At 35.3% G+C, this 13,228-nt stretch overlaps 1 protein-coding gene across 1 annotated transcript; it reads right to left on the bottom strand.

Moving 5' to 3' along the window:
• Positions 1–1,978: 1,978 nt before the first annotated feature.
• Positions 1,979–12,968, bottom strand: GALNT3 (polypeptide N-acetylgalactosaminyltransferase 3). The gene is made up of 10 exons (XM_009576997.1): positions 12,371–12,968; positions 11,262–11,434; positions 9,901–10,050; positions 9,409–9,643; positions 8,544–8,661; positions 7,958–8,158; positions 6,745–6,876; positions 5,711–5,812; positions 2,909–3,061; positions 1,979–2,413 (listed from the first exon to the last, which is right to left on the bottom strand). Exons 1-10 carry the CDS (start codon positions 12,880–12,882, stop codon positions 2,291–2,293), a joined length of 1,899 nt encoding a protein of 632 aa, XP_009575292.1. The 5' UTR covers positions 12,883–12,968; the 3' UTR covers positions 1,979–2,290.
• Positions 12,969–13,228: the final 260 nt, after the last annotated feature.

Below are 13,228 nucleotides of genomic sequence, written 5' to 3'. Positions count from 1 at the left end.
TTTTACCTTTGATGTTCCCCATCCCTACTTAATAACAACACTAGCACTTCTAGACAACAGTAAGTCTTTTACTTGTCTTTATTCTGCTGCTTCCTTCCCTTCCTAGAAGTTTATTATTTTAATTTCATAGCCATTTTCCTGCCATATCATAACACATGCAAATTTAAGGTTATTTTTAAACCTACATAATTTGCATAAACCAATTAAGTCTTCTCTAAATCAGAATATAAAATTTTATTATGAAATAGAGTTTACCTTATTAAAGTGCAATTTTATGTGACCTTAGATGCTTTAAGGGTGGGAGGGTCATTAATCTCGCATTCATACCCCGAAGTAGACATTTTCAAGTAAGCGTACATCTCTGTTCCTAAAGAGGACGTTTCTTGTGCAGAAGAGTTACCTTAATTAAAGAAGGCCTGAAATAATCACAATCAGAAAATGGGCATGATTGGTGATTGCAATGGAAGACACTGGAGGGTGTTTAACAACTGTGCATCCAGTAAAATAATCAAAGAAAGAGCCAACCATATCTTGGGCTGCATCAAAAGAAGCGTGGCCAGCAGGTCGAGGGAGGTGATTCTGCCCCTTTACTCCACTCTGGTGAGACCCCACCTGCAGTACTGCGTCCAGTTCTGGAGTCATCAGCACAGGAAAGACATGGACCTGTCGGAGCGGGTCCAGAGGAGGGCCACAAAAATGATCAGAGAGATGGAACGCCTCCCATATGAGGACAGGCTGAGAGAGCTGGGGTTGTTCAGCCTGGAGAAGACAAGGCTCTGGGGAGACCTTATTGCGGCCTTTCAATACTTAAAGGGGGCTTAATAAGAAAGATGGGGACAGACTTTTTAGCAGGACCTGTTGCAACAGGACAAGGGGTAATGGATTTAAACTGAAAGAGGGTAGATCCAGACTAGATATAAGGAAGAACTTTTTATAATGAGGGTGGTGAAACACTGGAGCAGGCTGCCCAGAGAGGTGGTAGATGTCCCATCCCTGGAAACATTCAAGGTCAGGTTGGACAGGGCTCTAAGCAACCTGATCTAGTTGAAGATGTCCCTGCTTATTGCAGGGGGGGTTGGACTAGATGACCTTTAAAGGTCCCTTCCAACCCAAACTATTCTATCATTCTATGATACGTATTTTTGAATACTTAATCAAAGGAAGGCTATTTATGAAGTCATAGCTCTACATGATCTATTGAAATATACTTTTGGATTCTTACAAGAATACAATATTTCATTAAAAGAGCTAGCAGAATAGTCAGGAAGGCCAAGGTCTCACTTGGACTCATAAAACTGACATCAGTCCTTTGTAAAAAGGGGCAACAGCAACAACAAGGAAAAAAAAAAAAAAAAATCAACATGCAAGTGTTTGCACAAGAAATTATGTACAGATAACATTAGAAACCTGTTAGCTAAACATTGCATAAATCACTAAAGGTAGAAAAAAAAGTGGGTTTAGTACATAACATGTAATTTAAAAGCAGTAATGAACAAAATGCTGAAAAAAATGTGTTAATGTTAAGCAGCTTGGAAATCTATTACAATATAACTTCGTCATAAATTTTAAAGTTCATGAAATATAAAAAACATATACAAAAATTTTGGCTAAATAAAAGGAGATTAATATCAGAATAAGCAGATTTTCCATTAAAATAATCACACACACATTTCAGTGAGAATTATTTTTTTCTTCTACAAAAGAAAAATTGACTTGCTAAAAGCTGAGCTCAGTGTGGTAGCCTATTTGGCTTTAACCTGAAGATCAAATATTTAATTTTTCAAGTGAGGGAACTTAAAAAATACTGAGAAATGTTCACTGAGTAAAGTAAATGATTAAAAAAAATAAATGAAGTCAACCAATTTACCATAAAAATATACATATAAAGCATCTTGGGTTTTAGACAGTATACAATAATTTCTCAAAACTCTACAGAGAAAACTAGTCTTCTTCAGAAGTACTTACAGTATGTGGAAAACCAATATACATACGGTCCCCAAGGTGAAAGAGTACTGTAGGATCCATGAATCATTGGTCAACATATAAAGTCTTATCATAGAAATATTGTAAACATTTTTCTTAATTGGGACCTCAGTCATCTTTGGTATAACTCCCTAGGGAATCTCTGATGACACATTTTATATCCAACTTAAATAAGAGGGAAAAGAAACTGTTTAAACACTTTACATTTAAAGTATGCATCATTAAAAATGCAGTATACATATATGATCACAGTTTAGAATGGATCTTTTCTTTTAATAAGATGATCCTGGCCTATAAACTTCAAATCTTAATTGTTCTGGCCAAAGATCCACTTCTGGAAGGGGTCTGATGGATTACAGGATGCCAAACTCGGATGTTCTCCATTTCCTGTAAGGCACATATGTAGTGCTGCATTGTACAGAGTTTGATCCTAAAGTGGGTAAAAAAGGAGGAAAAAAAAGAAAGTGAACAAACAATGAGCATGCTATTTCCCCCCACTCTTCGTTTTTTCACAAGTTCATTGTTGTTAAAAAGAGTAAGGCAGAGGCGGGGGGGCTAGCAAAGGAATATGAGTAGTATGCAAGTGCCAACTTGTTTTGTTAGGAAATTTTTAAAAAATATTTTAAAAGATACAAAACATTTGGATTGACTTCCAAGTGGATGCCCAGACACACCCACACAAAAGGATATCAACTGTTCTTGTAAGTGACATTTCTACTTCAAATTTAAAATAGAGAAATCATCAAGTTTTGGTCTGGTAACTGAAAAGCTGAAATTATCTACATTTTCCTCCCATAAATAAAACGTACTCCTCTTTGGCTTTAGAGTTTTGTTTTGTCAGGGTTTTCTCTTTTATTGGAAATGAAAAATTAACTCATATAAAAGATCACTGATAAGATTCCGATTCACTGCGCAGTCTAAATACCTTTTGATGCAGCCATTGCTCTTCTCCAACAGCAAAGGTTTTCTGGCCTTTGTAGTTACATTCGCGAAGCTGCACGGGTCCTTTAGAAGCATGCAGACAAAGCTCCTTCTGGATGTTATGTCGAATTTCATGGTGTGCAGAATATTCAAAGTACTATTTAAACAATTTTTACAAATTTCAGTAAATAAACACAAACAAGAGTATTAAACTAAATTAACCCTTTGAAATTCCAATATACAAAGTAATAGGTTTCTTTTGTTATTCAACAATTTGAGACTACAGAATCATTTCTCTGATTTTTAGCGTACACACTTTAAAAGTGCTTACAAAACTAAAAGCATTGTCTAATACTAATGCAACGGAATATATTTAGAAGTACTTAAATGTATAAATTGCAAATGACACTTGGTGCATATGCATTACGATGCAAGATCTCATTGCTTGCTCCCCCAGGAATCACAAGGAGCCAAACTGAAGAGTGGAGACAGTTGCATGGATAACTTAAATTTTGGCATTTCTTAACTTTAGAAATTTGTATTCTATTTTTGTTGCTGGATTTTGTTTTTTCTTAGAGCAATCAAAACCAAAAATTTGTCACATGGAACAACACTGATTGCTGTACATCAGCTTTTGCTGCTTGATCTAAACAATAAATGCTAACATGTATTTTGTGAGTGAATTTTACCATTATTTCCTGGCAGCAGAGTACTCTTAAGGCTCAGGAATCCCAGGCTATAATTCCGGTCTTCACAGGGATTTAATTCTAACAGTTACAGACACAGCTGTCCTTTTATACCTCTTGTCCTACCCTACCATCCTGGTCTCTTCCTTTTCTCCCTCATTAAACAGCAGAGTTCCTATCATTATATCCCGTTACCACTGTTTCTTGGCTCCATATGTCAGCCGCCTTCACCATATCTTTCCTTTGACTATTAAGACCAGGCTCTGTGGCTTTCAACTATCTGTCCAGTTGGTCAGCTTCTGCCTCCTCACTGCCTTGGCATCAATGGGAATAGCACTGAGGGACAAACAGGCATCTCACTCTTAAGTGTCTGAAGAGATTACTTTAAAATTTTAAATTTTACTTTTAAATTACTCAACATTACTCCCTGAAACAGGTATTGACAGGAGTGGCCTGCTTAGTCACTTAGCTCTCAGACATAATAATTTACTCTAAATCTGTTAATCTGACTTAATCTGTCTGATTTACCTTTTGAACCCCAAAATCTATGGGAGCCCTGAAAATATGACTTCAAAGTTTAAAACTTCATTAATTTTGGATATTGAGATGCTATTGAGATGGACACATTCCCAGCCCCAGAATATTGTAAAAAGGAAGAATTATAAACAGCTGATGTTCAGCTCTGAAAACGAGGTTCTCTCTTCAACTCCCTTGTCCTATATCAAACATATGGATGAAGAAGAGAGGTAGCATGGAAAATTTCAGCCTACACTGCTAAAGTCTGGTAAAGAACATAATACAACTGAAAATAGAGTATTGTAATGAGAAGGGTTAAGTAAGGAAAAATGCACATCTCTTGAGCATTACCAGCACAACCTGTATTAAAATTCTGTGAAGGCTGGCATTTAAAGGGGTTCAGACTGTTATTTTACGGCAGGAGGAAAAAGAAAATACACAGCACTTGAAAGCATAGAGTTTTAGTACAGTCCAAGATAATTTAGAGAGAGATGACAATAGAAGCATACAGCAGATCTCTGAATACAATGTCTTGGTACAGTGTTCCTGCATTAAAGACAGTGACAATGTGAAAAGGCTAATGTAGTATTAAATCACAAGAGAATAAAAAAAGTAGTTCAATACTAGAAGAAGCCAACATAGTTAGCTGTAGTTGTTAATCTAGACAGTATTTCATCTACCACAAAATTGATTAGGAAAGCATCAACTAACTAGGATCATGTGTCTGAGTTTTCACAGTGCCATCAATGGATGGTTTTTAAGATTGAAGATTTTATTAAAACAAAAGAAAAATTACAACTGTATTCTAACAAAAATTTTTAAACCTCTGCTGACCTTTACTTATTAAGGATCTCTAGTTAATAAACTTCATTCCTCAAATAACTCTTAAAGGCAACAGATAAGCGTTCATTTCTGGGCAGGGAAGAAGATGTTACTTTTATTATTATTACAGCAGTGCCTGAAGGATTGACATCTATTGCAAGTCATACTGTAGAAGAAACAGAGCACCATTGCTGCCTCCAAGAGCTATGCATCAAAGAGAACTCTTCTTGGACAAATTCAATCATATTATTCACTTGCATTAGCCAGTACAGGATAGACCACTTTGACCTCACACTATGAGGCTGCAAGCATGATAGGGAAGGTGGCTCAGGCCTGGCCACTTGGTCTCCCATTGGCCGGATTCCCACCAGCATCTTCCTTGATAGTGCGAGTCCTGGTGACAGAGAAAGAAGCAATAGGAGGAAGCATAAGGAAGGGAAGAATTAAGAAGACAACACTTACAAGAAAGTAGTAAGGGTAGGATGAAAAGGTTTTGCACAGAAGGGAGAGATCAAGTGAAGCAGTGCAATTGTGTTAAAAATCTGAATCTGTATGCTGAACATAAATTGTTAGAGGTGGGACACAACACGAAGAGCAGTATGAAATTTTCCTTGAACAATATATCTAGGAATTAACTCTTAAAAAAAGGGCGGGGCGGGGGGGGAAGAGAGAGAGAAATTGCATATTAAAAATTAGTCCATTTGTCTAAAATAAATGAAAAGCTTTAATATGGTAAAGTTACAGCTGAACAGGTCATAAAAATCAGGTATCAAATATTTTACCTGATTTCCTCCAAGTCCATGACAAGCATACATAATCAATGGTTTGCCACCATGGTTATTTTCACCAACATCCAGACACATGTGGTTACCTATGTTTTTTAACTAAAGAAAGGGTGTTATCAGAAAAAGAAAAAAAAAAAAAAGAAGCTCAGTGGGGATGACAAAAAATTAAACTGTCTCACCTGCATACAAACCTAACCTTTGTCTTAACAACAATGGCAGCTGTTAGTTCATTTTTATTTTCTGCTATGCTCAAATCTAAAAATCCTGGTCTCTCAGAGTTAATCTTTTGTAATCAAAAGCCTAGTAACTACATTATGGTTGTCTACAGCCACACACTGTGAATTATTGGGCTACTGGTATACAAGGTTACTATTATTCAAATTACAATTTGAAGAGATACACATAAAATATTCAAAATTGGAGGAAGGGGAAGTGCTAAACATTCACATTCAGCTCAAGCTAAGAATTATTAGTTGTTTAATATTTTGTTGGTTTTAGCAATGCAATGTCTAAGAAGTTACTTGGCAGAGGAAATGCAATGGTCTTTAAAAAAAATCTATGTATAACTATAAACATACATCTTCCTCATCATAAACCTAATTCTGAGAAGCAAACAGCTGTCCAGTTTTCCTAATTAACATGAACTAAAAATTCTCTCTGACTTCTTATATAAAGCTAAATTTATCTTGATAATTCAGGAAATCTCTCACCAGTGGCTTAGTACTTTTGTGTCATTTTAACTGTTAGTGATGATGGGCAGAACATTGCTTATCTCAGCAGGTTGCAAGATCCCGTTAAGCAAGGCTACTGTTAGTTCTTAAGAAGCTTTGCTTAAATTTCGTATCACCATTGACAAAGCTATAAAATATTCAAATAGCAAGGTATGCAGAAGAGATTCTTTGTCCAGAGTAGTGACAGAAAACCCTAGAGCAATTAATGATAGCTGAAATGTAAATGCTATGGCTAAGGTAGCACAAAAGATTATCAAACTTCCTGGATTATGAAAGACTATAGAAAATAATTAAACTTACATATCCACAAAACAAAGGATTCAGGTCTGGCACATATGCTTCTGGATAAACGTTACTGAGATACCAGGTAAAATTTTTACACTGCAGACGCTGCCTTAAATCAAGTCTTTTTGAGATGTCTCCAAATGTTTTCTGTTAGAGGAAGGGAAGTAAAGAAGATGGAAGAGAATTATGCTAACGTTACTAATATCAGCTTTGTACATATAAAACTACGCCATTCTGTATTGTAGCATTAAATAAGTTTTAAATACCATACTACTACGGTTACTGTTGTTTGTTTTTTGGGATCATAATACCACTGACATCCTGCCGACAGCATTTCAAAGCACATGCAAGAAAAATACATTGCAACATGGAAAGAATAGAAGGATCCTTAGCCCCAAGAGTGTTTTAACACAGTACCATAAAGTGGGAAAGTACAAACAAGACCATAAAGATGACAGCCACAAAGCTAACTGATCTCACTAAAAAGAGTGAGCTGAAATAATTAATTGGATTAATTAAATAATTAGCATAATAGTCAGTGCAATGCAGAATCTCCCAGACCAAATTCAGTTGTCTAGCTGCTAAACATGCTTAGGAAATCTAATGCTACTAGTGACACAATATTCACAGAAATTTATCATACAAAGGGAGAAAAAATAGCTTCTTGAAGAAAACTCTAGATTCCAGCTGGTGAAAGACCAAAGTTCCAGTAAACTTACAAAAATAAACCAACCAACAGCCAAACCCCCTGAATTTAACTTAAAGTTTTTAAGCAGATAGACACAGGATGGGTATCTATCATTGAATAAGCTTTATTCTGCAGCTAAAGAACAACAAAACTTGCTTTTTAAGTAAAAATACTAAGCACCTTGAGACTAATGAGACATTATGTTTCTCACTCCAAGTTAGTTTGCATTTTCTGTGCTCAGTAGCTTTTCTCATGCTCTTCTGGTAGTGCCAGTAGGTGTTCAATGCAAACAACCCAGGATTTTAGAGAATCTATGAAAAAACCCTACCAATCAAAAAAACCCATCACACAAAACAACACTATCACCGCCCAAACACTTAAGTTTTTCATGTTTGTTGGGGCTACAGCATTAAGCAAACTGAACTCTGTCTTTTCATTAAAATATCTAGAATCCTTACATATTTTGTCAATAAATAACTTTTGCTCACCAAAACTTTTAATGCAGCAAGTGTGATTTCTAATACCACCACCACCACCTACTTGTTTCACAATTTTTGCTGCCTCTGTGTTTCTTCGGTAAAATATTTCTTTATATTCATCCATCCAGACTTCTGCAAGGCGGACTTGATTACTTGTGATCACTTGAGTGCCTTTAGGGAAAGTATGGGGACTCTTGCTGCGAAAGACATGGCCAACGACAGAGCAAGGCATGATCTCCAACTGTCCACCACATTGCCATACCTAATAATAACATTTTTTTTGTGTAAGTGCACTGCAATTAGAATTAAGAGGGTAGAAAAAAATTCAGCAATGTTATTGTTCACCAGAAAAAACCCCAAACCACTAGCAAGAGTGCATATATCAGGCGTACCATAAGTGAATTTCCTAATCAGGTAAAACCCTGGAAATGTACATTTCAACTATCAATCCTAAACACATTTAAAAAAAAAAAAAAAAAAAATCAGTTTAGTGAGCATGTTTGTATTTTATTTCACAGGTCATTAGTAATTAATTTTCCGTGTCCTAGTTGGCTGATACAGCAGAGAAGTCAAGATCTTAATTTGTCCTCAAAAATCCTGTACACTGTCAGTATAGAGACCATTGCTAATTAGGTAGCTAAACTTACTCTGAAAGACATTTCTATATTTTCACCTCCCCAAATTTCCATTTCTTCATCATAGCTTCCAATGTGTTCGAAGTACTCTTTTGATATTGAAAAGAGTCCTCCAGCAAAAGTAGGTGTTCTGCAAAAAGAGAAATTTACCGAGGAAGACAGAATTCAAATAGGTAGGGTTTTTAAAATATGGATGTAAAAACATGGTATAACTGTTCTAGGAAGTTTCCATGCATTTGTCAGTGTTTCACCACATTGATATCTTTTCCTGGCATAGATAATACCTCAAGCAATTAAATCTGCCCACATCGAGTCTCATTTGACAGTTTTATTTTCATTTATTAACAAATGGTTTAGACTAATGACTGCTGGTATAAAAGACAGCCTCAGGAAAAATAACATATTTTCCCTGTATGGAGGATATCAAGCAAAGTTATTACTCCTCCAGACCAGTAACCTGTCTTCGGCCAAAGCACGTACAATTATCAAATGCACCACTGTAACAGTCTAGTATTTTGGTGCTCTGAACCTTTGTTGTCATCCTTTCAAGGATGATGAATGAGGAGCCAGAATCTGTGGTACTGTCTCTGAAAAGAACTGTTTATAATCATCCTCTTCCCCCTCCCTCCTGATGAAAAAAAAAAAACCAGAAATTGCAGAGGTAATGCAGAGCAATTACTGTCTTAAGGAGGTTATATTTTTACAAAAGCTTTAAAATGTACAATGTGGTTCTTAAAGAAAGTATTACAAAAACCATCTAAAATGCTAAGACTTCTGATCAGACTCATCTGAAGAACTAGTTCATTTACAATCTGCTGTTCATAACAAAAAAACATGAAAACCGAAGGATTTAAAATATTATTCAAATAATGTTTACCTAATTGGATACGTTTCATCTTTTCTTCTTTTATTTTCATGTTTAGGAAGAGACTCCCATCCAAATGACAAACTCCAATCAAAATTTCCTCTGTTGTGGCTATGCCCGTAAGGAGATGGTTTACTAAATTCAAAAGTATTGAGATCTATAGAAGCAATATCAGGGCTTACAACAGCGACAGGGTTCTCGGCTATCCTTGCCAATAATGGCTCTAACCAGCCATAAAAGCATTCACCTATGGAGAAAATGGGAACAAGCACTGAATTTTTACTTGGCTATAAAGTAGTACACAGGGAATATTTTAACATGCCGACAGCAAGCCAATATGCACTGCTTTTAAATAGCATTGCTAATTATACTTTCAATAATATAAAATATCAATAGGAAAGATGATACTTTGCTAATGTTCATAATTCATAAAAAATCTGCAATGTTAAATCAAAGACAACAGTGTTATAAATGAGACCTCGCATAGTTACAGGTTACACTTACAATGAGCATCCAGAAAGGTAAGGGTCTCTCCTGTTGCTACTGAAGCTCCCAACAAGCGTGCAGTGATTAGACCTTTTCTTTCTTTTTGACGGACTACTTTAACTATTTGAAATTGTTTCACATATTCATCTAGTTTATCATGCAAATATTCTAGAAAGAGAAATCAGTTTCAGGATATTCAGTCTATATACATGCCACTGCCTAAAATTTTACATTATTAAACTAACAGGATAAACAATTCACACTAATCCCAGGAATGACCTCAACATCAAAGCACTAAACAATTCCTGACTTTTTAGGGGCTGAGTTTTGTTGGGAGTGGGGGCATAGGATGATGTGACTGGCAGAGAACAGAGGATGAAACACTAAAAATATTCTAAAAGAGAAAGGACATGTGCTAGTACATCTCTTCTGCAGTACTAACAGTTTGAATATCAATTCAAAATCTGTTCTCAGAGCAAACAGATCATGTACCTACTTTCTCAAGTTATCTGCAGAACATGCCAATTTTTTCCTTAATGACAGCACATTTTACACACAGTTTTCAAAGGCTACAATATTTACAACAGCAACAGAAGCTATGCAAAAAACTCTTTAAATGTGCAAAATTTGAGAAATAACTCCACATCCCTCATTAAACATCCCACATCATCTTCCTTCCTCTGCCCATCCTTATATTAAACTGTACTGAACATACTTCACATCCAAGTGTGTATACTAAATACAGACTTTGAAAAAGTGTAAATACATTAATATAAGCATGTATGTACAGACATGTTAATCTGAAGTTATGCATATAATGTTTTTTGAACTTGCATTTGTGATCACACTCAGTATACATTCAATTATTTTTGGCAGTCAGCTTGAGTATTGAAGACTATTTTTCCATTAAATAATTTTACTTTCTAGGAAAGACATTGCCCTTCATATTAATGAAATTAATTTGCATAAAGACAATCACTATGATAAAATGCAAATTGATACAAGCATTGGCCGATTTATCCTTGGACACTTTGTTCTATAAACTGTAATTCATTTGAAGCACAAATTACAGAGCTACTTGCCAGGAAACCAGTTATGCAGTTTAAGCAGCACTAGAATTAGAATAATCAGAAATGGGGTTTAAAAACCTTTTAGAGGACAAGAATTTCATATTTGATTACCTTATGAAAAAAAGATGAGGGAGAACTATTTTATATTTTATAGAAAGAGAAAGGAACAAAACCACTTAGAATACCATGATACCTGTTAATGGTAGTAAAGAGATATCCCCTTTTAACCAATTTATCTGCAATCCTAACATGTCTTAAAAAAAAAAAACAAAAAAACAAAAAACAAGAGAAAATAGAAGGACTTCTTACCATCTACACTGGCATCATCCACCAAAATAATCTCCTTTAGCAGTATGGCAGGAGATGTATACATCACGCTGTGAACAGTTCTGAGCAGAGTGGACCATGCTTCATTATGAAAAACTATTATAATACTTGTGGTTGGCAACGCTGGGCAACGCTTAAACTTTTGTTCAATACATCTACAGATCAGAAAGTGTCAAATGTTACAAAATGGACAAAAAGTTTTGACTCAAACTCTTAAGAGTTTGGGCAGCATATCCCATTCAAGGGAAACAACATTAAACCCACAGTTTTTCAAGATTGATGTATTCTGAACATAACTTTAAATCCAATTGCAAGTCAAGATGACAAGACAACACTTCAGTATTCATAAGCTCACATTGCCTGTCAACTTCAGAGACTGGAAGACTCCCCAAGACAATTATCACAGCCATTGCCTCACAAAATACACAGGCGAAAACTCACCAGTTATGCTCTAGCAAAGGTTATTGTGAGCTGCACCACATGTAACATGATATTCATACTACCAGCAGCAGCTCAGTAAGGTTAGTCACTTCTGACACAGATAGCTGAGAACATATAATCTGACACTGACACTAACCAAAACCCACTCTACCCAAGTCCTACAGCCTTCATTAATAAATTTTTTCAATTTTTTTCAATTGCTGAGATGTTCCATTGCCTTGTTCAACAGTTTACAATTCCTAATTTATTAAATTATGCTGGTGGTTTTATTAACACTGAATACTTAAAAAAAAAAAAAAAAAAAAAGCAGTGGGAATGGTGTTTAAATTGGGAAAAAGTTTAAACCACATTTTTAGTTTTCTTCTAAGTAAAACTTAGCAGGCTTCCAGAAAGTCACTCAAAAATTGTAGCTTAAAGGCAAAAGCAGAAAACCTTATTTAAATATAGTTACTTTGAATTCAAAACCATGAAAGAAGTGAGCCTTTCTAAACATTCTTGACTTTGGCACTGTGGATCATTACATACAGCCAATCATTATGTATAGCTAGGAGAATTTCCTAAACTATCACCTAATGCTGAACTGAAGTCACTTTGCAGTCTGCATTTCTGACAAGTTTTTCAACTATCAGGACATACACATTTCAACATACTCAGGAGGTCGAGTGTCTGGTCCAAGATCGCGGTGTAAAGAAATCCTATCACTTGCAAATGCATTAAAACAATGTTTTTCTTCTCCACGCTGTTTTTCTTTCTGTTCTTCTGAATTTAAGTTGATGGTTTTAAATGCTTTACCAGAAGCTCCAGGAGCATTAGGATCTTGAAGGGGTCGATCTAGAAAGGATTTTAGTTCCACTGCAGTATAGCATCCTGGCAAACAGTGTCTCTCTCCGGGAATTTTAGTTTGCCTGATAGGTGCTTTTATCTGCATTTTTGGCTTTGCACCTTTGATATTGTTCATAGCATGTAACACAAGACCTAATACATGACTTTTCTTTCCAATAACTGGTTCAATCCCTGCTTCATCTTTAAAATCTTGAACGCCCACTTCTCTTTGTAATAAAAATAAAAATACCAGAAAGACAAACACAATAATGCTAAACTTCCAAAGTTTCCAGTGAAAAAATAATTTCTTGAATAGTTTAGGTGTTTTTTTCAAAGCCATTCTAGTTTTAAAAATTTATCACAAGACGAAAGTTTTTGTGAAAGGTGTTCTTCAAATAGGTCACAGCATTTCTTGAAATTATAATACCTGTAAACTAAAATAAAAAGTATAAATTTAGACATTTAGTACATTTGACAATGTAAAACCACAAGAAATTAATAGGCAGGAATGAATTCACAACTCCCAACTGTCAAACATTATGTGTCCATCACTTAAAGATATCACTCAAACCTATCTATAAGATCCCAAGATGCACTTTCCCTGTTTTTTGGTTTGTTTGGGTTTTTTTTAATACACTTCAAATAGAAGAACCAGAAAGCAGGCATACCACTAAGAATAAAACACT

Source organism: Fulmarus glacialis, unplaced genomic scaffold (assembly GCF_000690835.1).
Source record: "Fulmarus glacialis isolate BGI_N327 unplaced genomic scaffold, ASM69083v1 scaffold6434, whole genome shotgun sequence".
Lineage (NCBI taxonomy): Eukaryota > Metazoa > Chordata > Aves > Procellariiformes > Procellariidae > Fulmarus > Fulmarus glacialis.
Note: the sequence above shows the minus strand (reverse complement) of the source record. Positions and strands in the feature narration are given on the sequence as shown.

What these genes read in the sequence shown, in the direction of transcription:
- GALNT3 (XM_009576997.1), bottom strand. Translation starts at nt 12,882, where the DNA reads ATGGCTTTGAAAAAAACACCTAAACTATTCAAGAAATTATTTTTTCAC. An exon ending in GGATGATGCCAGTGTAGATG is followed by an intron (nt 10,051 to 11,261) that starts GTAAGAAGTCCT and finishes TTCTCTTTCTAG; the next exon opens with AATATTTGCATGATAAACTA. An exon ending in ATCCTTTGTTTTGTGGATAT is followed by an intron (nt 5,813 to 6,744) that starts GTAAGTTTAATT and finishes CCCTTTCTTTAG; the next exon opens with TTAAAAAACATAGGTAACCA.